This window comes from Oncorhynchus gorbuscha, linkage group LG14, assembly GCF_021184085.1.
Source record: "Oncorhynchus gorbuscha isolate QuinsamMale2020 ecotype Even-year linkage group LG14, OgorEven_v1.0, whole genome shotgun sequence".
Classification (NCBI taxonomy): domain Eukaryota; kingdom Metazoa; phylum Chordata; class Actinopteri; order Salmoniformes; family Salmonidae; genus Oncorhynchus; species Oncorhynchus gorbuscha.
The window spans coordinates 65,134,473-65,162,465 of NC_060186.1; the positions used below are offsets into that span (position 1 = coordinate 65,134,473).

The 27,993-nt window shown below is 44.1% G+C and overlaps 1 protein-coding gene across 2 annotated transcripts; it reads right to left on the reverse strand.

The window, feature by feature from the left end:
• Positions 1 to 410: 410 nt before the first annotated feature.
• On the reverse strand, positions 411 to 27,863 carry LOC123995719 (leucine-rich repeat and fibronectin type-III domain-containing protein 5-like). 2 transcript variants are annotated; one of them, XM_046299390.1, is made up of 6 exons: positions 27,348 to 27,863; positions 7,740 to 8,656; positions 7,302 to 7,476; positions 6,834 to 7,173; positions 3,163 to 3,463; positions 411 to 3,038 (listed from the first exon to the last, which is right to left on the reverse strand). In XM_046299390.1, exons 2-6 carry the CDS (start codon positions 8,628 to 8,630, stop codon positions 2,424 to 2,426), a joined length of 2,322 nt encoding a protein of 773 aa, XP_046155346.1. In that variant the 5' UTR covers positions 8,631 to 8,656; positions 27,348 to 27,863; the 3' UTR covers positions 411 to 2,423. The 2 variants fall into 2 exon arrangements, with proteins under 2 accessions (XP_046155346.1, XP_046155347.1); XM_046299391.1 differs by having other exon boundaries at positions 27,161 to 27,863.
• Positions 27,864 to 27,993: the final 130 nt, after the last annotated feature.

Genomic DNA, 27,993 nt, shown 5'->3' on the forward strand with positions numbered 1-27,993 from the left:
CGGGGGGGTGGGGTATACAGAAGATAACCCTATTTGGTAAAAGACCAAGTCCATATGATGGCAAGGACAGCCCAAATAAACAAAGAGAAATGACAGTCCATCATTACTTTAAGACATGAAGTTCTATAAGTCCAGAAAAGTTCAAGAACTTTGAACACTTCTTCAAGTGCAGTCGCAAAAACCATCATGTACTGTGATGAAACTGGCTCTCATGAGGACCGCCACAGTAAGGGAAGACCTAGAGTTACCTCTGCTGCAGAGGATAAGTTCATTAGAGTTACCATCAGAAATTGCAGGCCAAATAAATGCTTCACAGAGTTCAAGTAACAGACACATCTCAACATCAACTGTTCAGAGACTGCAATATGTAGCAATATGCCATCCCATCTGCAGCAATACGCCATCCCATCTGGTTTGCTCTTAGTGGCACTATCATTTGTTTTTTTCGACAGGACAATGACCTAACACAACTCTAGGTCGTGTAAGGGCTTTTTGACCAAGAAGGAGAGTGATGGAGTGTTGCATCAGATGACCTGGCCTCCACAATCACCTGACCTCAACCCAATTGAGATGGTTTGGGATGAGTTGGAGAGTTAAAAATGCTTTAAGATTATACCGAACCTTAATCTCATTTGTTTTTCAGTCGTGACTCGAGATTAAAAGTAATGGAAACAACCTGTTTGTTTACATTTTCTTTGTTAACAAACATTGAAGTGAAAAAAGCTTCTATTTTGGGGTCTGATGGGCTACAGTTGAACTAAGCCGATGGGGCATTTATAAATTATATTCTTCAAGAATCGATGGGTACATTTCATTAACACAGAAGTCCAAATATTGATGAAGGACCTGCAGAGCGTCCCTTTAAGAAAGCAACAATAGAGCTTGACAGCTTGTAGTCAGTCATTCCTATGAGCAAAATGAATGGAGAAAGAATAGGGTTTTGGAATAAATGCCGGAAATAAGATCTGAGGTTAACACAGGCTTATGAGATCTTATACGTTTTGTTCTATAAGATAATGTCAGTTAACATGACCTTTATGAATTATGAAGACTTTATGTGCGTTATTTTTAAATGACCAAAATTCACAAAATGTGATGTTAGTTGATGAAGATTATGGCATAGAACAAAACGCATAAGATCTCCTAAGCCTGTGTGTACCACAGACTTTATTTTCAGCGTTTATCCAAAAACTCTATACATTTTCTCATAGGCTTTGTTCAACGGACCATGGCAGAGTTAGTGTCTACAAATAGTCAACATTGCTCTCTATAGGTACCTGGTAAATTATGTCACAAGCATATATCATAAGATATCATAAGGTTAAAACTACATTAGATTCCTTTTTCTCATTGGTTTATTTAAACTGGTAAACATCAAACAGAAACAACAGTTAAATCAAGAGCCGACTTCTCATATACTGTTTTTTGGCTTTCGTTTCCTCTTCACCGACGAGTCAATTTACAACGATTCTTAGCCTGACATGACAAACAATGTTTTAATAATTGTAAAAAACATGAAAATGGACCACACATCCTTTATCGCTCTTGTCATCCTGTCTTTGTTTGAACTATCATATCAGCTGTGACAATAATCCTATGAACATAAGTCTTTATGTGTAATTATGTGATAAAATGTATTGATTCAAACAAGAGGGCAGTATTAAGCTCAATCGATGCCGGGTAACGTGAATGCTGCATTGTGCTGCGTGTCTGGTGCAGCTTGATGAAAATATCCACCTGTGTCACCAGACTAAATGGCACCATATTCCCTATATAGTGCACTACTTTTGACCAGAGTGCACTACAGGGAATAGGGTGCTATGTCACACACAGCCTGGGTATATTCTGTTCTACACTTCTGTCTGGGGTGTTCTGCACATTCGCAATCCCTCCAAATGCCACCGAGTTAATTAAGACGTCTTCAACCGTCTGGAAAACTGATGACAAGAAACATGTCTACACAGTGATTGTAATCACTTTAAGTAACAGGCAATGTTATAACAAGTATAATCGTCCATCCCTTTCTCTCCCTCTCTCTCTAAATAATGCTAGACTTCCAACTGCATTCAACACCATGTGAACACTCACGGGTGTATCACATAACACATACACAATACACAACTTAACAATTTTGTACATGAAGTTGCTTTATAGATTTTTTGGTGCCTTCAGTTTTATCCAAAGTCAATATAAAGATGACTTTGAGAAGATATTTGCTTTAAGGTCGATAATCAAATGTTAAACATCTGCCCTATAAAACCCTGTTTGGCCTTGTCTTCAGAAATACAAGAGGAATCTGTGGGTCTTGCAGACTAAAGACCGCAGTAACAGTCTGAACAAGGTATAAAGTCACTGTCTGCTCCACCACAGGCCACAAATCCAATCCAAGAAAACAAAAACCCTATAAACCTGTAAAATCCTGATCATAGAGTGCTTTCGAGAAGCCACTCGGATCCATACAGCTTGTCTCTGCTTCTGCGTATGTTTGCCATTGCACTTTCCAACTGGGGCAGTTCTCCACTCATGGACAGACTGCGTTTGGAGCGCAAACCCCTACCAGGTTTTGGCTGCTGCTGCTGTACCAGGCTGAAGTAGCAGCACTCCTTGTACAAGTCCATGTTCAGAGAGTGCCGCCGGTTCACCCTCACGCCCCCTGCTGGCACTGTCATGTAATGGTTGGAGGACCCTCCAGGGGGGCTTGGCCCTCTAGCGACCTTTGTCCATTTTGTGGAAACGGCAGAAACAACCATTTTAGCTTCCGCTGAGTTATTCCGGTTTGTGTTCTCTAACTCCACATCTGTCTGGCAGTCGGGAATGGATGGCTTGGTGGATGTGGTGGTGGTCAGGACTGGGGGTCGCTGCTGCTTGAACAGCTCAGGGGGAGGAAGGCCCACCCTCAGATACTCCTTATCCACCTTCTCTGGTTTCTCCAGACAGAGAATCTGCTTGGACAGAGACTTGGACATGGACTTGGGGACGCCGCAGCCCTGGAGCTGACCATCACTATTCAGAGACCGGATCTCACCCATTTCCAAAGCCTTATGAAAAAGAGAGATTATTTAGTTATTGATCCCCCAGGGAGAAATGACCTCATCAGCTGTACAATAACAACAGTACAGAGACAGTAGTAACAAAGAAAAGAGGAATACTCAATACTCCTACCTTGTCCTCATCGCCTTGGTTACAGACTCGGTACCTCACTATGAGGAAGACGATGAAGGCTAAGACGGACGCCACGATGATCCCTCCGATGATGACCACGATGGTCCCTCCCAGGAACTGGGACTGCATGAAGTGGCAGCGGAGGTACTGGGGATCGGTGGTGAAGCGGACGCACCCCACCACCCGCGTGGCGGTCAGGGAGGTCACCAGGTCGTCGTAGATGGCCAGCACACACAGGTCGTACTGTGTACCGGCAGCCAGGTTGTTCACCAGGATACTCTTACTGCTCGGAGGGATCATTCTGAAAACAGAGAGAGAGAGAGAGTGTGGAATAAAAGAGTTGAGAGCATACTGGGGCAATTGCAGACCAATTATAAATCATATTGCAAGAAGTGTTCAGAGATGAGAGAATGTTATGTCTCGGATTGTAACAGAATCACAATGAAAAGTTGAATTGCTAATGTGTTGTGAAAGGGGTGGAAGATAAAAAGAATACTTCATTGTCCTAGTTGTGGAAATGGAGATTCATCTTTTATTTTTACCCAAGCCCCTGAGACACAAAAACACCCAGTGAGAAGTCGGAAGCATGAAAGATGAACAATTGTATGCACACCCATTTCTCAGAAGAGACAGTCACAATAGGTCCAATGGCTCAGTTGTTGGGCCATAGCGCTGTATGCTTGAAAGACCAGAACTGTGTGTTATTCATTCACAAATGAACCTCATAAACACAACGTATGTAAAGTATGTGTAGACCAGGCCTGTTCAATGTCCGTCCTGGAGGGCCAAAACACTTCTGTTTTTCATCATCTCCTTCTAATAAGGAACTGGTTCAGACCTAGAAAACCAGGTGAGCTCAATTAACTACCAGGTAGAAACAAAAAACAGAATGTTTCAGCTCTCCAGGACTGGAATTTACCAGCCCTGACGTAGACTGTAAGTCACTTTGGATAAAAGTGTGTGTTAAATGGTCATATTGTGTCATGAATATAAGCTTCAAATATGGAGTGAAAGAGTTGCCAGATGAAAGAGCCTTGTGTAGACTGATTTCTCAGAAGAGGCCTGAAAGATCTTCTAAGGCTTTGTGTAACATGCTGCTGTCTCTTTCATCTCGGCTTTGCCCTACAGCTCAGTGCTGACATTTTGTTTTCATGCTGTTGATGAGGTATTACCATTGGTGTACACGTTGTGTGTACTTTATACACACTGTTACCTAGGTGACTTTGTAAGTCACTGAATAAGAATGTCAGTAAATTAATTACTTTTCACAATTAGAGAAATAGCTAATCATTCATGAGAATGTGCACATTTGACATTAATTTTAAACAACATAGTCACTCAACACCAATCAGGAACTGCTACAAAAGACCATTGTGCCTGGTTCTTGTTAGTTCTCATTCGGGCCTGGTTCTGAGAGTTGAAATGAGGCATCAATATCAATCATCAAGGACTCCAAAAACAGTCCCTATATACAGCAGCAGTGCGTGGGTAAAATCACTGGGGAAGCCTAGCCAGGAAAATAGCTATATTACAACCTACTGTATGTGTTGTGATAATTGTGTTGTTTTCTCTATAACCTGTTAGTTCATATCCCTTGCCACCGTGATATACAGGTCTAAGGCCAAGACAATAAGAAGACACAGTGGCAGAATAAATTCAACCACATCTTTGTTTCATCACAAAACCGGAGAGCAAACAAACAGTTACATGACCTACTACAGTATGGTCAAGCAAGTTAATGTTTCCGACATTTTCGGACTACTAAACAACTATTGATTTAGAACCACAGAGAGTTTGCAATGAAACAGGAGCTGCCTCCACTATTCCAGCACCATTTCAACTTCAAGATTTCAACATCATCAAATCACCTATAGACCTTAGACCTATAATTTATATAATAACCTAAATATGACAATGTATGAATTTACAGTGCATTTGGAAAGTATTCAGACCCCTTGACTTTTCCCACATTTTGTTACGTTGAAGCCTTCTTCTAAAAGGGATTAAATGACAAAAAAATCCTCATCAATCTATACACAATACCCCACAATGACAAAGCGAAAAATGTAATTGATTAGACATGATTTGGAAAGGCGCACTGTCATGTTTTGTCATTTATTATCTTGTCTTGTCCCTGTGCTTCCCATTCTATTCGTTTCCCTCTGCTGGTCTTATTAGGTTCTTTCCCTCTTTCTATCCCTCTCTCTCCCCCTCCCTCTCTCACTCTCTCGCTCTCTCTTCTCTCTATCGTTCCGTTCCTGCTCCCAGCTGTTCCTATTCCCCTAATCAATCATTTAGTCTTCCCACACCTGTTCCCGATCCTTTCCCCTGATTAGAGTCCCTATTTCTTCCTTTGTGTTCCGTTCCTGTCCTGTCGGTTCCTTGTTTAGTATTCACCGTGCTGTGTTTGTGTACGCCCTGTCGTGTCGTGTTTTCCTCAGATGCTGCGTGGTGAGCAGGTGTCTGAGTCTGTCTGGTTCAAGTGCCTTCCCGAGGCAACCTGCTGTTCACCTGCTGTTCAAGATCGAGTCTCCAGTTTGTCCTCGTCATTTCGAGTGAAAGTTGTGTTTTTTTTTATTGTGTTTACTTTACTGGATTAAAGACTCTGTTTTCGCCAAGTCGCTTTTGGGTCCTCTTTCACCTGCATGACACGCACACCTGTCTATATAAGGTCCCACAGTTGACAGTACATGGCAAAGCAAAAACCAAGCTTTGAGGTCGAAGGAATTGTCTGAAGAGCTCCGAGACAGGATTGTGTCGAGGCACAGATCTGGGGAAGGGTACCAAAAAATGTCTGCAGCATTGAAGGTCCTCAAGAACACAGTGGCCTCCATCATTCTTAAATAGAAGTAGTTAGGAACCACAAAGACTCTTCCTAGAGCTGGCCGCCTGGCAAACTGAGCAATCTGTGGAGCAGGGCCTTGGTCAGGGAGGTGACAAAGAACCCGATGGTCACTCTGACAGAGCTCCAAAGTTCCTCTGTGGAGATGGGAAAACCTTCCAGAAAGACAACAATCTCTGCAGCACTCCACAAATCAGGCCTTTATGGTGGAGTGGCCAGATGGAAGCCACTCCTCAGTAAAAGGCACATGACAGCCCGCTTGGAGTTTGCCAAAATGTACCTGAAGGACTCTCAGACCATGAGAAACAAGATTCTCTGGTCTGATGAAACCAATATTGAACTCCTTGGCCTGAATGCCAAGCGTCACATCTGTAGGAAACATGGCACCATCCCTACGACACTATGAGATGCAACAATTCAAGTTTTTTCTGTTAATGACGTTTGGTTCGTGATTGGTGTGAAGCCAAATCCAAACTGGCTTCCCTTTACACTTTTTTTTGTTGGTGCGCCAGGACCATTCACAGTTGAGCTCACTTAGTTTCGCTGATTGGCTACTATTTTATTTTTAAAATTATCAAGGGAAGTCAAATGTTCGCTGGCTTAATTTGTATTCAATGCTATGGGTGGCAACAATGTCATATTCTTTTTGACCAGACAGCATCAGATAGACGGCCTACACATACTGAGACAGAGGGATGCTGTTTCGCTCGCTCCGATGGTTTCTCCTGTGAGATACATTCAGCCTCTTGCGAATTGAAGGAAAATTATGAAACACAGAGGGACGGAAGATAAATGAACTTTTTTTCTGCCTATAGAAGCCAAGGCTCACCTGTAAACCAGAGAGTCATCGTAGGTTCCGTTGTATTGGATCTGGAACATTCGAATGCCCGGTATACTTCTCTGGAAGCTGAATTTGACCAGGGCCGAGGTAGACGTGGCCTCAGCGATCACCACCTTCTTCTCCTGGCTCGTCTTTGTGTTTCCCAGTGGAACCACTCCTCCGCCTTCCCCACCACCACCCGTCCTCGTTACCGTGGCGATATCAGAAGAACCTGGGTCCTGTTCCTTCTCCACAGTACTGTTGGTGATGTGTGGGAGTTTGGCAATCACCAGGTCAACAGTTTGTTGGGACTCCCCGGCCGGGTTGGAGGCAACACAGATGAAGGAGCCTGATGGAGCGATAGAGAACATTTATTTGCTTTTCTGTTTCCTTTAAAATGAAGGGGAAAGCTAAATGTAACAAGAGAACAGAAACACTCAACATAATCACCATAACAGACATTTCAATGACACGCACCTGAGTCCTTCACAGTGCTGATAAGAATGTCCAGGGTCCCATCACTGTGCACCGCAGCCCGGGAGGAGTTGGACATGAGCCGGCCGTCTGGGGCGATCCAGTGGATGATGGGGTCTGGGTCGCCCCTGGCCTTACAGCGCAGAGCTACACTCTGACCCTCCAACGCTCGCAGCTCCTAGATGGTGTTAGGGTAAACGATATTACTTACTGTGATAATTATTGAGTGATCGCGACAAAAGCAGTTATCATGATTTGCAATAGCATGATAATCAATGTTCGGCAATCATTGCAATTAAAGCGGTTATCTTATCACAAAAGGTGTGTTCAGTGACACGCTTGATAATGCATCTTTTGTCAGTTATCATGATACTGTAATCACTGGGTTATCGCGATACTATTTACCAATGATGGGTTGTGACTGTATCATCTCAGCCTTACCTGGGAGTGTCTGGTGATAAGAGGGGGCTCACAGAGGAACTCTTCTTCAGACACGGTCCAGAAGTATCGCCCAGCCAGGTGCTGCGGAGCCGCACATGTCTCCAGATCATCCTCCCTCCTCAGCCTCCTCAGCCACAGCAGCTCACAGTTACACCTCAGTGGGTTCCCCCCAAAACTCAACGCAAATGACGTCGGACCCAAGCTCCCTGATGTGGCCAAGACACCGGCCCGTTGGAACACTGGGTCTGGCGGAAGCTTCTGGAGCTTGTTAGATGTGACATCAAGGCGTTTGAGCTTCTGCAGGCCAGAGAAGGTTCCCTCAGGAATGTAGCTAAGCATGTTGTGGTCCAAGCCCAGGGTGTGGAGGCTGGTCATTCTCTGGATGGCCACCCAGGGGGCGCTTTCTAAGTTGTTGTAGGACAGATCTAACTCCTCTAGAGCTGTGAGATCATTGAAGGCCCCGATGTGGATGTGAATCAGCTGATTGTTGTTGAGAATGAGATGTTGGAGCTTGGACATCCCACTGAAGGTGTCGTTGGTGAGCCTCGTCAAACGGTTGCTGTCCAGATGCAAGGCTCTGAGGTTCTCCAGATCTTTAAAGGCATGAGGCGAGATGGAGCCAATGGTGTTCCGAGACAACGTCATGTCTTGCAGTTTGGTCATATTGGCGAAGTCCCGTCGTTTGATGCTCGTAACGAAGTTGTCGCCCAGACGCATCTCCACGGTGTGACGGTCGATGTCGGGCGGGACGAAGAGGAGGCCCTTCTTGTCACAGAGGGTTGCTAGGTTGGGGTTAAGCATCTGGCAGACACAGCGTTTTGGGCACACCTGGACCTTGTGGGCTTTTACAGCCATGCCAAGTACCATCAGGTAAACTAACAGGGTCTCCATCAGGATTTGCAGTTAGGCTGACACACCTGGACAGATAAGAAAGAGAAAGCATTTTAATATCCTACATGTTGAATGGAGATAACCCCAAGACACTGATCTAAGGTAATTTCCCCCCAAATAGGAGACAAGAGAGAAAGTATTTTAATAACATGCAATTGGATGAAGTTGCACCAGACTGATCCAAGGTTCTTTTTATCCCCTGACAGGATGGGAGCATACGCCGAAGTAGAGACCAGAGAGAAAATATTTTTCCGTATATTTGGATACAGCTACTCTTCCTGGATCCTGGGGTCCAATCAAATCACAAAACAAAACCATCATATACACCCACACAAAAACAATGAAGTAGAAACAAGAGAGAGAATTTTATATGTTTATTTGGATTTCCATTAGTTACTTTTTCCAGAGCTACTCCAAAGATATTTATAACAACCCAAGACAGACCAGAGCCTGTGGTTTCCAATGGGAACAAATTAATCAGTGGGCAGAACAAGCAAGGAGATGGGCAGAGCCAAGCATGAGCTAGTGAGATCCTATTGTCACGCTCCATCATTTATTTGCACATTTCCATTAGGGAACGCCTACTCTGTGAAGTGCATGTGTGCAGTAACTCAATTCACTCTTGCACTCCTGAACAATGCAAGTTTTTGAAACTTTGGCAAAGGGTAAAATCTACAAAGCAGGGTCTGCTTTGTTCGTTATAGATTCTAGTTTTGGAAACAGCAAAAAACTGTATGGAGATCGAATGTTTCATTGATGAGAAAATTAGCAGAATGTCGGCCAAAATCCATCTTGCTCCATCTTCTCACAATACCTGCCACTGGGCTTCCTCTCATCACCATATTTGGTAGTAAGTGGAAACACCAACCGGATGCTTACATATATACATCTAGTAAAATATCTGTGGCTACTCTTCCTGGGGTTCAGACAAAACAGAACAAAACAATCATATAACAGGTGTCACACCCTGATCTGTTTCACCTGTCTTTGTGATTATCTCCACCCCCCTTCAGGTGTCACCCATCTTCCCCATTGTCCCGTGTGTATTTATGCCGGTGTTCTCTGTTTGTCTGTTGCCAGTTCAACTTGTTTGTCAAGTCAACCAACGTTTTTGTATCAGATCCTGCTTTTCCCCAGTTTCTCTTTTCTCGTCCTCCTGGTTTTGACCATTGCCTATCCTGAGCCTGCCCACCTGACCACTCTGCCTGCCCCTGACTCTGAGCCTGCCTACCATCCTGTACCTTTACCCCGTCTCTGGATTACCGACCTCTGCCTGACCTGAGCCTGCCTGCCTTCCTGTACCTTTGCCCCTGTTGCTGTAATAAATATGGTTACTTCGACACGGTCAGCATCTGGGTCTTACCTTATCCTGATAGTACGAACTGGCCATGACTAACCCAGCAGACCTGGGCCAGCTGCACGACGCCATCTCCTCCCAAGGAGCCACCGTCGGGAGGCACGAGAAACTGCTTCATGGCCTTATGGAGGGGGTCGTTTCTTGGCTCAACGCCATGACCGGGCATTGAACAGTTTGCTGGAGCAATTCCACAGGCTGTCTGGGAGGCAGCCTACCATGGTGGTAACCCCACAGCCCCTCAGTAACCCAGCTGCTAGCAGCAACATCTCATCAGCCACTCCACCTTCTCAGGAGTCCTGTTGAACCCCCCCGGAACGCTTCAATGGAGAGTCGAGCACCTGTCTGCATTTCTAGCTCAGTGTGCCCATATTTTTGAGCTTCAGCCCTCCTCCTTCCCCTCGGATCATTCCAATCATCACACTGATGTCTGGGAGGGGTCTCACGTGGGCTACTGCTGTATGGGAACAGCAGCCGGCCATATGCGTTAGTCTGGAGCATTTTGTGGGAGAGGTGAAGAAGGTTTTTTACGCCCCGTTCTCCGGGAGAGAAGCTGCCCGGGAGCTAATCCAGCTTCGGCAAGACTCTTGCAGTGTGGCTGACTATGCAGTGAATTTCCACACGTTGGCAGCGGAGACTGGTTAGAACTAGGAAGTGCTGTTCGATATGTTACAGCACGGCATCTCGGAGGAGGTCAAGGACGAGCTTGCTGCTCGGGAGTTACCTACGGTTCTCGATTCCCTTATTGCTTTGATCATATGAATCTATGGGTGATTATGGGAACGATGGAGGGAGAGGAAATTCGACTTTGCTCTCATGTCCAGGGATTCCACGTTGCCTTGAAGTCATCATGGATGTTCCCGATGATCCCGTTGCCGAGAGAACCCGAGGCCTCCCGACTTTCCCTGAGAGTCGAAGGAGACGGCTGAATCACCGCTTCCCGGGCCTATGCAACTACGTAGAGCTGGGCTATTGCCAGCGGAACGGCAATACAGGATCAACACAAAGAGTTGTGGCTGGAAGGTGCGGAAGTGGCTGGAAGGGGCGGAACACCCATTCATCGTATGGACCGACCACAAAAATCTGGAGTATATCTTCACCGTCAAATGCCTCAACTCCAGGCAAGCTAGATGGGCCTGCTGTTCACATGGTTCAACTTCTCCCTCTCATATCGGCCGGGATCCAAGAATGTTAAGCCGGATGCACTGCCTCGCTGTTATAGCCCCACGGCTATTACTCCTGGAGCCTGAGACCATCCTTCCCAACTCGTGCCTGGCAACGACACTCAGCTGGGGTATAGGGAAACAGGTCCGGGAGGCACAGCATTCCCAGCCGAACCCGGGCTTCGCGGTCCTGGAGTGGGCTCACTCCTCTAGACTGGCCTGACACCCGGGGTCCCGCCAGACCCTGGCATTTGTGCAACAACGCTTTTGATGGTCCACCATAGTTCCTGATGTCTCCACATTCGTCGCCGCTTGCACAGTGTGTGCTCAGAACAAGAGTCATCAGCAAGTTCCGGCTGGCATTCTGCAATCTCTGCCTGTTCCTCGCCGTTCCTGGTCCCATATATCCCTGGATATCGTAATGGGTCTCCCCCCGTTTGAGGGCAACACTGCCATCCTGACTGTGGTCGGCCAGTTTTCCAAGGCCACCCACTTCATTCCTCTCCCCAGACTACCCTTGGCCAAGGAGACGGCCCAGCTCATGGTGCAGCACCTCTTCCGGATCCATAGACTGCCCGTGGACATGTCACTGACCGGGGTTCTCAATTCTCGTCCCAGTCCTGAAACACCTTCTCAGCAGCAGGGGTCCAGCTTACATGCCCAGCCAAGCCCTAGGTGAGCGATGTCAATGGTGCAGCCACCAAACTAAAATCTCTCACAAATCTCCAGTAGAAATGTGCAAAACCCCCAAAACACTGGACTTGCTTGACTGTGCTAGGCACATTCTACCTTTTGGGAGTTCACCCGTACACAGTCCTGAGATGATGTACCCCAGGAAGGAGATGTGAGGAATGGAAAATTCAGACTTTTAGGCCTTCACAAACAAGTGGTGAGATAGGAGTCTTTGAAGAACCTGGGGAACATGTTGGATGTGTTCAACCATGGACCTGTAGAAGATGAGGATGTCATCCAGGTACACAAACATGAACTGGTAAAGGAAGTTGCGCAGCACGTCATTAACCAGGGCCTGGAAAATGGCTGGAGCATTTGTAAGTCCAAACGGCATGACACGGTATTCATAATGTCCATTTGGGGTGTTGAACACTGTCTTGCGCTCGTCTCCCTGTCTGATGGGCACCAGATTGCATGCCTTCCGTAAATCCAATTTTGAGAAAACTGTAGCTCCCTGGAGTCTCTCAAAGGCTGACAACATAAGAGGAAGAGGGTAACGGTTCTTCATGGTAATGTTATTTAAACTCTAGTAATCAATACATGGGACGTAATCCCCCATCCCCCTTTCCAACAAAGAAAAAACCCGCTCCTGCAGGTGAAGTGGACGGCTGAATAAAACCAGCCGCCAGCGCCTCCTTAAAACATCTCTAGGGTACGTGCCGTCCCACCTGGCCAATATCCAGTGAGATTGCAGAGCGCCAAATTCAAATACAGAAATGTTCATTACAAAAATTCAGAAACAAAACATATTTTACATAGGTTTAAAGATTAACTTCTTGTTAAACCAACCATAGTGTCATATTTATAAAATGCTTTTCGGCGAAAGCATACCTAGCCCAGAACATACCTAGCCGACAAATTATTACAAACAGTAACCAGCCAAGGCGAAGTGTTACAAAACTCAGAAATAGAGATCCAATTCATCCCTTACCTTTGATGATCTTCATATGGTGGCAATCAGAAGACATTCATTTACTCAATAAATGTTCCTTTTGTTCGATGAAGTCTTTTTATATCCAAAAACCTCCGTTTTGTTAGCATGTTTTCTTCAGTAATCCACAGGCTCAAACGCAGTCAAAACAATCAGACAAAAAATCTAAATTGTATCAGTAAAGTTCATAGAAACATGTCAAACAGTTTTCTCAAAATTTTTTTAGCCTAAATGATCTATAAAATTTCAACCGGACAATAATGTCGTCAATATATAAGGTAAACAAGAAATGCACTCTCTCGGGATTGCGCATGAAAAAGCTCTGTGACACGTCAGGGTCCACTCATTCAGACTGGTCTTACGCCCTCATTTATAAGAATACAAGCCTGAAATGATTTCTAAAGACTGTTGACATATAGTGGAAGTCATAGGAACTGCAAATAGAGTCCTAAGTCAATGGATACTGTAATGGCATTGAATAGTTCTGTTATACTCACAGAAACTATTTTAACAGTTTTGGAAACTTTAGAGTGTTTTCTATGCAAATATACCAGTTATATACAAATCATATATTCTGGGCCCGAGTAGCAGGCCGTTTAATTTGGGCATGTTTTTCATCCAAAATTCTGAATGCTGCCCCCTACCCTAGAGAAGTTAACATAATTGTTCATGACTGCGGTCTCTGTACCTGAGAGAGAGAGAGAGAGAACACAGCCCTCCTCTCGGAGGAGTGGTCCCGGGCAGGAGGTTGATGGCACAATCGTAGAACCTGTGAGGAGGCAGTTCACTGGCCCTTCATTTTCAGAAAACCTGACCCATATCCCAGTAATCCCGAGGTACGCGGTTGGCCGGAAGTAAGGTGCATAATGTGTCGGGAGCTGGAGACTGTATCTGACTCGCCAGTATTCTCCCGTCTACTGACGAGTCATCCCATTTCCCATCAGCTCGGGACAGGAGGCACAGAAATTTCCAGACTGTCCACAGTAAAGACAGAGCGGAAAGTCTTGTTCGTCCCACTTGCATTGGCTCCTCTGAAGGATATGAAGGAGAACCAGAGCCGAATTGAGAACTCTAACAGGGTACAGGACAAGCAAACTCAGCATAAGGCAGCGGAACAAACTAAAAATCGACTCCCTTAGCGGAACCCAAAATACTGGAAACAACTCGGAACCCCTCCTTCCTCTCATGACAACGTTCCCGAAGCTGGTTGTCAATCCGGCTGGCCAGAACGATAAGCTCCCCCAGAGTGTCAGGGTTGTCCAGGGAAGCCAGTTCATCCTTGAGAACCTCACTGAGTCCGTTCAGAAAGGCTGAGTGAAGTGCCTCTGTATTCCAACCACATCTCCTGGGTGAAGCTTTGCCAATTAAAACAAATATCTGATTGCTGCTCCCATATGGCCGTGGCCCAGGCCGGAGCCCGTCCTGAGAGCAACGAGATGACGTATTCCACTCTGGAACGCTTTGTGGGAAACGTTGATGCCTGCAGCTTGAAGGCCAGCGAGCATTGGAGTAGGAACCCACGACACCTCCCAGGATGCCCCTCATATTGCTCCGGTGCCGCGAGGGAGTGGAGGGTTAGGAACAGCCACAGATGCAGCAGCCGTCTGCTCCCATCTGTCCTGTCTGCAGAGCGGACAAAAGTGTTCTTAAATGTCTGCAGCTGAGCCTCATGGCGACCAATCACAATTCCATGGTGGATGAGAGCCAATCGTAAATTGTGGAGTTCTGAATGTTCCTCGGACGACTGAGAAATCTCTGCTGGGTCCATTGTAGGCTTAGGTCTACTGTAGCAATGATGCTAGTACAAACTCAAACCCATGTGCAGAGAAACACAGCAAGCAGAGATAAGGGTAAATCCAGAAATTTTACTCAGAGTCTTAACAGAAACAAGGCAACCGCACAAGAGCACACTAATAAAACATGAGACCTAAGCAAAGATACAGGCCAACTGAGGAAACTAAATAACAAGGAAACCAGGTGAACAGAGAAAGTAATTAAACACAGGTGAATCCAATAAGTTATAATCAGGGTAACCTGGAAACTAGAAAACAGGGTAAGGGTGCCCTCCAGGGATAACCTAAGGAAACAACAATTAAATAACAGGGAAACTGTGACACTTGGTCGTTCCAAACTTCTTCCATTTAAGAATGATGGGGGCCACTGTGTTCTTTGGGACCTTCAATGCTGCAGAAATGGTTTGGTACCCTTCCCCGGATCTGTGCCTCAACACAATCCTGTCTCGGAGCTCTATTGACAATTTCTTCGACCTCATGGCTTGGTTTGTGTTTTGACATGCACTGTCAACTGTAGGACCTTATATAGACAGGTGTGCTCCTTTCCAAATCATGTCAAATCAATTTAATTTACCACAGGTGGACTCCAATCAAGCTGTAGAAACATTTCCAGAATGATCAATGGAAACAGAATGGACCTGAGCTCAATTTTGAGTGGGGATTTTATTATGTAAATCTAAAAATAAAAAATAAATCTGGAATGCATGCCAGCAAAGTCACAACACAACACGAAACAATAAATTAATTGTACTAGGGCCTACATAAACCTATCCCAACAGCAGACTCCCAACAGCAGTCCCAACACCTTACCACTGCTACATCTGACTATCAGCGGAGCCTTGTCGGGCAGCGAAACAGTTCATTCAGCCTCATTTACTGCCTCTTAAAAAACATAACTGATATGGCTGACTTGCTTTAACAAATGTGATGTTTGCTGACAATTGAGATGTACAAACTATAGCATAAGGGGATGACAAGTGGATAAGAGACAATCCGTAATTTTGATTAAGATATTAATGAGCGAGCTAGGACGGATGTAGTCAATGTAACTATTTGTTCAGCACTTTTGAAATGTACAGCGACAGAATTCAGAACATGGGCCGTTCCTACAGTGTTCTCCCTGTACACCAAGTCAGAACCGTAGGATAAATAAAGGGGAATATAAGCAGACAATGAAACCTCTTACAATATTCAATGATTACATTTCTCAAAAACAGGTTATAGGCTAGATGTGCACCACCAAGTCAGAACAGTAGGCGAAATTAAGAGGTGAAAATAGACCAAATTATTAGGATGAGGCACATGGGCTACTAACAGCTTACTACACAACATACACTTAGTATTACTTTCTTAGCTACTATATACATATACATATCTCCCTGGCATATTACATAATTTATGCAGCAGCATACAAGACATTTTTGGACTCACCTTGTTGTGCTGTGCTCACTTGAACAAGAAGGTGGTGTGGTGGTCCTTTGTGGGCAAATTTGGTCATCAAACACAGCAATATCATTTTAGAGAGAGCAGAGCACACCCTGTCTTCCTGATCTGACATTCCAATGAACACCGCTGCTATAACTACAATACATCAAATTCCCTTAGAGAACAGGTTTATGGCACTGTTTTATAGATATTTTTACAACTACTGAGTACAACAGTTATAGAAATGTGTTGACTCCCTGTCCTGTGTTGACTGCTCTGGTGGCTGGTGCTGGTGAAAGGGGAGCAGTAGCCCTACCAGAGAGGTCCGAAGAAAGTCAATAACAAAATGATTATGGTGTAATTGTTAAATGGACAAGTTATGACTCCTTAAGCATGGCAAATGATCCTGACCCAAAGTGGTTGTGTGTATATAAGGGTTTGCGTGTGTGTGTGTGTTTGTGTATGTGATAGAGATATAGTGAGTTAGTATGCATGTCTGAGTGTGTGTTTATGTGTGTGTGTGTGCCAACCAGCCTTCTGCTGTGCATGGCACGGCCTCTGGATGTGCAATGAGGCGGGGCGGACCTGCTACTTTCCGACTCAAATGGCACTGGAGACGTGATATTGATTCACCCCATAGAGATGAGGCTTTTTTCACCTGTGAAAACTCAGCCAAACATGAAGAGAATGGTTATGACAGTAATCCCTGCTAAATTTGTTTTGTAAGGAAAAAGGGACAACCCCATTGCCGAGACATGGGGAGCAGCAGGAAATCCATGTCGGAGCCTGTCTACCTAATTGTGCCTTTAAAACCTCTTAGGGATAGACCCTTTTTTTCAATTTTCGCCTAAAATAACATACTAACTGCCTAACTAATTGCCTGTAACTTAGACCCTGAAGCAAGGATATGCATATTCTTGGTACCATTTGAAAGGAAACACTATAACACAATAGATCTGGTAGAAGAAAATACAAAGAAAAAAACAACCTTTTTTTCTACCACCATCTTTGAAATGCAAGAGAAAGGTCCCAGTTCTAGCCATCACTCTGGTTGTAATTATGATGGTGTCCACAAGATGGCAGCAGTGTATGTGCAGCCGGATAACTTGACGCATGAGCGAACGACATATCATTTAGTGTGAAGTCACACAGGTACATTTGGGCAAATCGTAAAGGAGACATTGACATTCATGTTACATATTTCTGCAAGAATATCGTCAAATCTGTATACTTTGACTTTGATTTAGCTTTTCCAGTATTAGTAGCCATATTGTAAGTTCAACATTAACTTCATAACTCTCCACATTCTTATGATTTTTGTCCAACAGGAAAATACTTTCTGTCCCACAAGGTTAGCATCTACATTATGCGACACAAATGGGGTTTCCCATAAAGCCCAGTTCATTGGCTATCTAGCTAGCTTTGTTTGACCCCGATTGGGGCTTATTTCACAAAGTTACAGTCAATCAAGTGAAGACCACCCGCGTCATCGGCGTGCCATGAAGGCGTTGCTCTCTGACCAAATATGGTGTCCTATAGGATATACTACACTCCTAATCATATAGTGAAGTCTCGTTATGTTCTAGGATCTCTGAGGAATACATACGAATGTGATTTGACTGGTTGAAACAACATTTAGGGTGAGATTTTCACAGATTCCTTTCTTTGCAAATTGAACGAGTGGAAATATAAAATCGATCGTGCATGATATATGGACCTTTTTAAGATATGAAATAGGATTTCATCTAACAAAACAACACTTCATGTTATCTCTGGGACCCTTTGGATGATAAATCAGAGCAAGATTTCAGAATGTAAGTACACATTTCACCTTCAGAGGTGATTTGATCAAACCTGGTGCGTTGAAAAAAGATTTTGTTGTTAGGAGCTCTCCTCAAACAATAGCATGCTATTTTTTCACAATGATAGCTACCGTAAATTGGACAGTGCAGTTATATTAAGAAGAATGTAAGCTTTCAGCCAATATAAGACACTTGTATGTACCAACATTTGTTGTTTCTCTAAAATCTGTGATGGTGACAAAAGTCGCTGCATGATTTACATCTGTCCCGATCCTGTACGTTGGGGTTTCTACACAGCAATTTGCATAGCAAGCCACACTCATCACCAAAATGAACATATAACTTGATAATCAATCAATTATTGAATTAATAATCTACTCAATCTTAGAATGTTAACCCTTAGAAAACATAGAGAACACACACACACACACACACACACACACACACACACACACACACACACACACACACACACACACACACACACACACACACACACACACACACACACACACACACACGATCACTACTTGTCTTTGTGAGAGGTATTGATGTGTTGAAAGCACAGAAAACACACAGCTCAGACACCCATACATACCCCACAAGACATGCCACCAGGGGTCTCTTCACAGTCCCCAAGTCAGAGCAATGACTACATGGAACTCTCTTCCACATCAAGTAACTCAATCGAGCAGTAAAACCAGATTTAAAAAACACCTCATGGCACATGACTGTGAAGAGACACACAAACACGCACGCATACGCACACACCCTCTAACAGGTGTTCCTAATTGAAAGCAGTTTGCTAGACAACCTCCAGCTATACAGAGACTCTCAGAGGCAGTAGCAGCATACCATTGTTTTAGTAGAGGGTATCTACTGTATGCTTTCCCTGGGGCAGTGATCGCCCATAAAAAAGCCTTATGCAGCATCACACACACACACACACACACACACACACACACACACACACACACACACACACACACACACACACACACACACACACACACACACACACACACACACACACACACACACACACACACACACACACACACACACACACACACACACACACACACACACACACACACACTTCTGCAGCAGGCCCAGTCAGGTCACTAGGGATCTGTTTTCAGATGGTCTAACGTATGCTGGGGCTCATGTAGAGAAAGCTACTGCATCATCACACTCTCCTGCTAGGCTGGGGGAGAGAAAGAGAGAGGTGGGAGAGAGGGGGGGGAGACTTATACAAGATACTAACCTCAACATTAAAACATTCAGTCAAGATCTGAATTGACTATTACTACTAAGGACTATCAAGAAAAAACTTCTAACAAACCAAAATCTGCAGAAGAAATACAGCAGAATATGGAAATACCATCCAACACAAAACTGAGTGAGTAATATTCAGTCTGAAGCTACTTCTGAAGCCAAAAAGTAAAATATAATAATCTCTAGGTTATTTTGTTATATAAAGCTAAGGTAATAAGTATACTAAGCTACCAAGTTCAACCAAGCTAATTGAAGAGACCTGACGGCACCTTCAAAATGCACTGAAGTGTGAAGTCAGATGTGTGAAAACTCTTGAGCCCAACAATGGCAGGAGAGTTTCACCGCCCCGCACCCAAATGCAGAGGTTTTTGAAGCATTATCCCAGTCCAGAGGTCATTACAATACAGTACCCCTGGATGTTCAAAATAACCCTGCAAGGAATAAGTACAAAAAAAGCTCCTCAAGGACAATCCAGAGACACTATTTGCTGACAGCTATAAAGAGGGGAACGTAAGCAACTTCATTTTCCACACAGACCATCCCCTGGCATGGCACAGTGCTATAAAAGCACACTACCCCTATGTCAAGAGAGAGGGTATTGGCCCAGGATGGAAACCATGAACACTAGACATTGAGGAAATTGAAACAACCTCTGTCAACGTGTATAAGTCTGTGACAGTAATAGTGCAGGGCATCTTCATACATTTCCAGCAGGACTTTTACGGGATCAAAGAGAGAAGACAGCAGGAGAAGCTCTCAGTGACAACTCCCCCATCCTGAGTGAATCTAATCTCTTCAAACTGTCCTGCAGACGAGGATAGTCCCCCCCCCCCTCCCCCCAGCACTGAACACACCCAGGACCCACAACTGCACTGCTCCTCCATCCTTGAGAGGGATAAATTCACAGAGCTGGAGAGAGACATGGTGGAGCTCAAAGAGCTTGTTCACACAATCCAGACAGAAAAAGCCTACAAAACAGGCAAGCACCACAACACCCCCCCAAACAAGACCCGAAGTGCAGAAGGTGGAGATGGACGGCTGTCTGAGAGAACTGGTTGCTCTACGGACTGAGGTGAGAGAACTTAAGAGGTACACATAGCACTGAAGGACGAGGTCAGAAAGCTGAGGTGTGACAGAGAGCAGAACAGCCCACCACAGACCCAGACCACAACCTCAACACTAAAATGGGACAGACAACAAGGACCCACCAACCCAACAGACACCACTCCCCATAACAGCCCTCCTGTTAGCTCCCCCATACCCCCCCCCCCCCCCACACACACACACACATCCACAGAGCACACAAAAGCTCCTCATTGCCTCAAAGAGAATAAACTTTTTCCAAAAAACAAAGAAGCTAAACTCTGGTGCCTAAACACTAGGCATGCCCTGTAGCTGTTATCAGAGGACAGACTAGGGTCCCCAGCCACATCATAACTCACACGGGCACAATTGACCTGAGGGCCCAGCAGGAAAAGGTGTTAACAGCACTCAAGGGAGTGATTGAAAAAGCTTATTCCACTATCTCCAATGCACAAGTGGTTATCTCCACCTTGCTTGAAAAAAATTAAGGAGAGCAGCACTCTCTCGGAGCTCAGATGCAAAAATGTAATGACCAACATTTCAACAGACAAGCTGTCTTCGTCGGGGTATATCGCCACCCTGCTACCACAAAAATTATTTCACCCTGCCACCATACAGCAGGTGAATACAAGCATTTCATGAGACTGTGCCTCAAAACCTAATGTATACCTGGCCCACCACTCCACCATGGACTTGAATAGCCTTTATGACCAGGTCCATCTCTACAAGGCAGCAATCCCAACTTTTGCCAGGACGTCACCTTCAACCGTAGCCCCAGCACCTCACACAGGAGCAACAGAGCAACGGACACCCCTCCCACACCAGCGAGACACCCTCCCAGAACTGCAAGACCCCCTCCCGAAGGACCTGCAATGAGAGAATCCACGCCAAGAGGACCTACACCCAAACCACAGCATAACCAGCCACACCCCAAGCAAACCCTTCCACAAAGCTGTGAACGATCTGAGCGACAAGGATAGAAGGGCCTTCAATGTCATCAGAAGGAACATAAATGTAACATACCAATTAGGATCTGGCTAAAAAAACTTGAATCAATTATAGAACCCATTGCCCTTCACAGTTGTGAGGTCTGGGGTCCACTCACATACCAATAATTCACAAAATGGGACAAACACCAAATTGAAACTCTGCATGCAGAATTCTGCAAAATATCCTTTGTGTATAATGTAAAACACCAAATAATGCATGCAAAGCAGAATTAGGCCGATACCCGCTAATTATCAAAATCCAGAAAATAGCCTTTAAATTCTACAATGACCTAAAAGGAAGCGATTCCTAAACCTTCCATAAGCTGGTCCTGGGGCTCTGTTCAGAAACACAAACAGACCCCACAGAGCCCCAGGACAGCAATACAATTAGACCCAACCAAATCATGAGAAAACAAAAATATAATTATTTGACACATTGGAAAGAATTTACAAAAATGCATAGCCTTGCTTTTGAGAAAGGCAGCTGAAGGCAGACCTGGCACTCAAGAGAAGACAGGCTATGTGCACACTGCCCACAAAATGAGGTGGAAACTGAGCTGCACTTCCTAACATCCTGCCAAATGTAAAACCATTTTAGAAACACATATTTGCCTCAGATTACACAGATACACAAAGAATTTGAAAATAAATAAAATATTTATAAACTCCCATATCTATTGGGTGAAATACCACAGTGTGCCATCACAGCAGCAAGATGTGTGACCTGTTGCCACAAGAAAAGGGCAACCAGTGAAGAACAAACACCATTATAAATACAACCTATATTTATGTTTATTTGATTTCCCTTTTGTATATTTCACAAGGAGAAACAGATTACGGCCATGGTAGCATTCCAAATATCCTTATGCTGATATAAACACTTTCCGATTTGTTGACCTGGAGGGAATTGTTCAACACATTACATAGTTTGATTAAAAACATTCCTTAATTAAACTGTCAGGTTGGGTTTAAATGGTTTAAGTAGGTCAGACCTGAACACATCATCCTGCGCGTGTGCCTGAATGCGTGCGTGCGTGCATGCGAGTGAGTGAGTGAGTGAGTGAGTGAGTGAGTGAGTGAGTGAGTGAGTGAGTGAGTGAGTGAGTGAGTGAGTGAGTGAGTGAGTGAGTGAGTGAGTGAGTGAGTGTGCCTACGGGTTTGTGAAACAGAGACTGTGTGTTTGTTGAAATAGCAATTTATATCAGTGTGTCTGCCAACCTTAATGCCAACGCGATTAAGGTTGGCAGCTCTTAGGTGACATTCTTGATACCATGGCAACACCTAAACAACACTTTGGGCTGGCATGTATTTAAAGGTTCATTCTCAGACAACCCAATACTGCATAGAGACAGTACTATTTTCTTGACCTTTTGGATTCCAATGCTACTATTGCAGAGAGGTATACTACGATTGAAGCTAGATCTACTCAGGGTTTTCTAAAGTTAGTCAGCTTCAGTTAGCTTCACATTCCAGCTCAGGCTTTAATCATACTACGACAGTGGATATTGCTTGTCCGCCTAACGCTAACTATAGCAGTCTTGTAACTGCGTATGCAGGTCGCACATAAATAGTCGAACCCAACTCTTCATTGAAACAAGCGAGTCAGTGCCACATTTTTTGTATTTGTGCCGAAATCAAAATGAGAGAAGTTGTCTTGCAAATTCAGCAACTAGGTGTGAAATAGGCTTTTTGAAGTATCGTCTTCATTTTATTACTTATCGTTAATGCCGTCTTTGGTGTGCTGATCAATGCACCAGCACCTTTTTCCCTCACTCCTATCAATACAACATTGTATTTAGGCACAAACAAGTTTTACTGTGTGTGAAGTTTCAAATGCATTCCCAATTGATAAATGTCTAATGTGATAGGTATTCCTCAAATGAAGAGGATGATAATGCAATCTTTGCCAGATGGAGGGGATCTGATTTCATTGGTACTCAAACAAGGGGCCAGGACTCCGGTCTGGAAGCACACTTTGACTGCACCCACAGTATTGTTTCGGTATTGCAGTTTATCTGAATCACGGCCGAGAAAGACAATTCCCATTGAAGGCCCCATAAAGAAGTCAAATTTGAACATTCCTAATAAGACACTTTAGTTATCACCTTTGTACACTAAACCTGCATTGAATTATTCAAATTATTGTAGCTGAGGCCAATTTTTTCCCTCATCACTCACAACTGAAGATATTAACATTTTATATTCATGCTCTGATGTCATGACCCCAGCTAGCCAGGGTATGTTCCGGTTGGCTTGTTCAGCTGTCCGCGTGCTCTGTCAGAGTCCCGGGGCATGTTTGCTAGAGTGCAGGCGGAGTAATCCCAGTAAGAAAGATGGCAGCAACCACGAAACAGCATATGTGAAGGTGAGTAGATTACATTGACAACAAAGGTCAGGCATCTTGGAGGCAGTCTCTAGTTGTTATTATACCTCACTACCCTCAACTCGCAGCTCAGCCACTTCAATAAGGATAAATGGAGTTAGCCCTGTGTTAGCCTGCCCGGGAGCAGGTTAGTTCTGAAGGATTCATTGCCATAGAAATGTACCTGGCTAAAAGGTGAGCCACTTCCATGGTACCGGTTATCCAGGGTTGAACTCAGAGTTGACCAAAGTTACCTCAATAACTCCATAAACCATGTGTGTAGTATAGGGCTCTGGTCCTGTTCATAGATAACTTCTTTGGGACTGGGGGGCAGTATTGAATAGCTTGGATGAATAAGGTGCCCAGAGTAAACTGCCTGCTACTCAGTCCTAGTTGCTAATATATGCATATTATTGGTATATTTGGATGGAAAACACTCTGAAGTTTCTAAAACTGTTTGAATGATGTCTGTGAGTATAACAGAACTCATATGATAGGCAAAAACCGGAGAAAAAATTCAACCAGGAAATGGGAAATCTGAGGTTTGTAGTTTTTCAAGTCATTGCATATCAAATATTCAGTGTCTATGGGGTCATATTGCACTTCCTAAGGCTTCCACTAGATCTCAAAAGTATTTAGAACCTTGTTTGAGACTTCTACTGTGAAGGAGGGGGGAATGAGAGCTGATTGAGTCAGGGGTCTGCCAGAGTGGCATGAGCTGACACGCACACTCACGTGAGAGTTAGCTGCGTTCCATTGCATTTCTAAAGACAAAGGAATACTCCGGTTGAAACATTATTGAAGATTTATGATAAAAACATCCTAAAGATTGATTCTATACTTCGTTTGACATGTTTCTACGAACTATAATATTACTTTTTGTCTGAACTTTCACCTGGACTTGCCCACACCTCGTGAGTTTGGATTATGTACTAAACACGCAAACAAAAAGGAGGTATTTGGACATAAAGGATGGACTTTATCGAACAAAACAAACATTTGTTGTGGAACTGGGATTCATGGGTGTGCATTCTGATGAAGATCATCAAAGGTAAGTGAATATTTATAATGCTATTTCTGACTTCTGTTGACTCCACAACATGGCGGGTATCTGCATGGCTTGTTTTTGTGTCTGAGCGCCGTACTCAGATTATTGCATGGTTTGCTTTTTCCGTAACGTTTTTTTGAAATCTGACACAGTGGTTGCATTATGGAGAAGTGGATCTAAAATTCCATGCATAACACTTATATCTTTTAGCAATGTTTATTATGAGTATTTCTGTATATTGATGTGGCTCTCTGCAAAATCACCGGATATTTTGGAACTACTGAACATACCACGCCAATGTAAACTGAAATTTTGGGATATAAATATGAACTTTATTGAACAAAACATACATGTGAAGTCCTATGAGTGTCATCTGATGAAGATCATCAAAGGTTAGTGATTCATTTTATCTCTATTTCTGCTTTTTGTGACTCCTCTCTTTGGCTGGAAAAATGGCTGTGTTTTTCTGTGACTATGCACTGACCTAAAATAATCGTTTGGTGTGTTTTCGTCGTCAAGCCTTTTTGAAAAATCGGACACTGTGGCTGGATTTACAACAAGTTTATCTTTAAAATGGTGTAAAATACTTGTATGTTTTAGGAATTTTAATTATGGGATTTCTGTTGTTTTGAATTTGGCGCCCTGCAATTTCGCTGGCTGTTGGCGAGGTGGGATGCTACCGTCCCACATATCCCAGAGAGGATAACTGCTGGTGTTTTGTTTGCCATTGTGGTCATACTTTATTGATTTTTGAATGATGGAGGAAAAATATAATTACATTTAGGATAGCTGAATGAATGGGGTGACTGAATCGAACTGATCTCATAGGTCTTTCTATCTCACACACACACACACACACACACACACACACACACACACACACACACACACACACACACACACACACACACACACACACACACACACACACACACACACACACACACACACACACACACACACACACACACACACACACACACACACACACACACCGTCAGACATGGAGGCATAAAATAATGCTTCACACCTTCCATTTTCTTCCCACTGATATAAGATATGTAACCTGGCTGAAGTTAGCTTAACCCTGGATTTAATGAGCTGCCAGCTACATTCTCTAGTGGATGAGATCCCAAAGGGCTGTGAGGTCTGGGGTGTTGCTGGTTCAGTTTCATCATGGAGAAGGGCATCTTAGCATGCTGACTGAACAGGCCCTGCTGTATCAATAGAACTGCCTTCAGAGCTGAAATGTTCATTGAGGTGTGAGCCATCCTTTTCCCTTTGGTTTGAAGATTAAAAAATGCATCTGTTTTTTTTAGAGAGAGAATTGCTTATTTCTCCAGGCAAATACATCCAATCCTATGGGCCGAATAATCAATAGACCAACTGTTTCCTTTCCTATTGAATATGTTGTGCTTTCAGCAAGCTACTGTGGCGTAGGCAATGTAAGTTTGGTCGATGTGCTCATTCTGCTTAAGCCCAAGCCACAGCTCTTTTTATGGGTTGGTGGTGGAAGGAACTATACTACTTTCTATGCACATCTCTCACTTTTTAGACTACGAATTATGTTTGTGAAAGACATAAGCATTGTCTTTAATGGGAAGGCTATGTGGTGATTAATATTGTTAATGTGTGATATTGAATATAGAAAGTGATTAAAGATGAAGTTGTAGCCTTTCTGGCAGTCAGCAAAAAGATATCAGTGAAATGAGGCATTCATGGGATATGGTGTGCTAGTCACAAGTGTGCCTCTCATACTCCCATGAATAATAAGATAGATGATAACCAACACAGACACAAAAATAAGAAACACGTTTAGAACTCATTAGGCTCACATATTCACATATCAGAGACCTGTATCAACATAAATATGTTTGACTAACCTATACCTTGTCCAGTCCTTAATTAATTTGGCTGCTTTAGTCAATCCGGGCTAATTTATTATATGCTATATAACAACATAACAAGTGAATGACAAATGCTTTAGTTGCATTTTAGTAAGGGACGTTTATGGCATTAATTAAGCGTGGGCATATTTTCTTCTCTCTTAGCACTGCAAGTTATCTTGGTTGGACTGATAAGAACTCATATCATGCCGAGCACGAGCGCAGTCATTTCATATCTTAATTCAATCTGATGTGATCCACCTGTAAGTGGACAAGACGATAATGGGTACATTACATGATTCTCAATTGCACCTAGAAAAATAAAATAAAAACCTCAACATGCAAGCAAGGGGGTTCTATAAATACACATTTAATCTGACCGCGCCTTTCTCATCATATGATGGGAATTTTTGACCTTGCAGTGTTATAGTGTTATGGGGCTCCCGAGTGCCGCAGCGGTCTAAGGCTCGGCATCTCAGTGCAAGAGGCGTCCTACAGTCCCTGGTTCGAATCCAGGCTGTATCACATCCGGCCGTGATTGGGAGTCCCATAGGGCGGCGCACAATTGGCACAGCGTCGTCTGGGTAGGCCGTCATTGTAAATAATAATTAGTTCTTAACTGACTTGCCTAGGTAAATACAAAATAAAAAGCTTTTCAACTATACTATTAAGGAGATTACTCACGTTTTCACATAGCCTACTCCGGCGTGAGAGAGGCAATTAGGATGGGAGCCTCATTGCACTAAAAACCGTACCGCTGCTCCCCATGCAATTTCCTCAAATGCGATTCCCCAAAAGAGTTCAACAGCAATGTGATGCAGATGCTAACGTTTAATGTATGGTAGGCTATAAAATATAGGTAAAAGTTTACCTTGAAGACGGAACATCAGTTATGTTCGATCTAGGGTAGTACCGCGGACATTATTCAACAAATGCTGTTATGAACGCCAATGCATTTTGACAGAATTCTGTGCAATGTAAATGGGGGTTCCTTGACTCAGGACCCCAAAAATGTGCGCTGGATCCTACAATAGTCTGTGACAATGGCCTTCGAAACCGCCGATGCCCTTCAAGAAATCCATGACCAGCATACAAAGCAACATTTCAACGCTTTCCTTCCCTGGTTGATCTTCGTGGAAAATGCTCACTGGAAGTTGCGTATCTAAAAACAAAACTGCAGGCGAATAGGGTCCCGCTATCGCTTTGAGGGTGCAGCTTTGCAGCTTCAACACAGTGGCTTGACTCTGCGTATTCCACCAGCATGCACCGTTTAGCAGAGAAAACGCCTTTGAAGAGACAGGCAGCTATCTATTCGGCGCTGTCTACTGACCGTGGGTGCTGAATTCGGATCGCGTTACAGCAGCCAAATGTTTGCATCGCTTTTTGTCGGCAGGTCCGCGGATGATATGCTGGCTCAACGCGACCTAATTCAGACGGACACCCCGCCAGACCCAATGTGTCCTCCGGTCTGTACGTCACAGATGTCGTTGACTACTGTCAACCTTTCCCCGCCACCG

Bases quoted from the DNA above. Each gene is read 5' to 3' on its own strand.
- LOC123995719 (XM_046299390.1), bottom strand. From the start codon at position 8,630: ATGGAGACCCTGTTAGTTTACCTGATGGTACTTGGCATGGCTGTAAAA. The intron at 7,174-7,301 runs GTGCGTGTCATT...TCGCTCCATCAG, and splicing joins CAGCACTGTGAAGGACTCAG to GCTCCTTCATCTGTGTTGCC. The intron at 3,039-3,162 runs GTAGGAGTATTG...CTTTTTCATAAG, and splicing joins ACCAAGGCGATGAGGACAAG to GCTTTGGAAATGGGTGAGAT.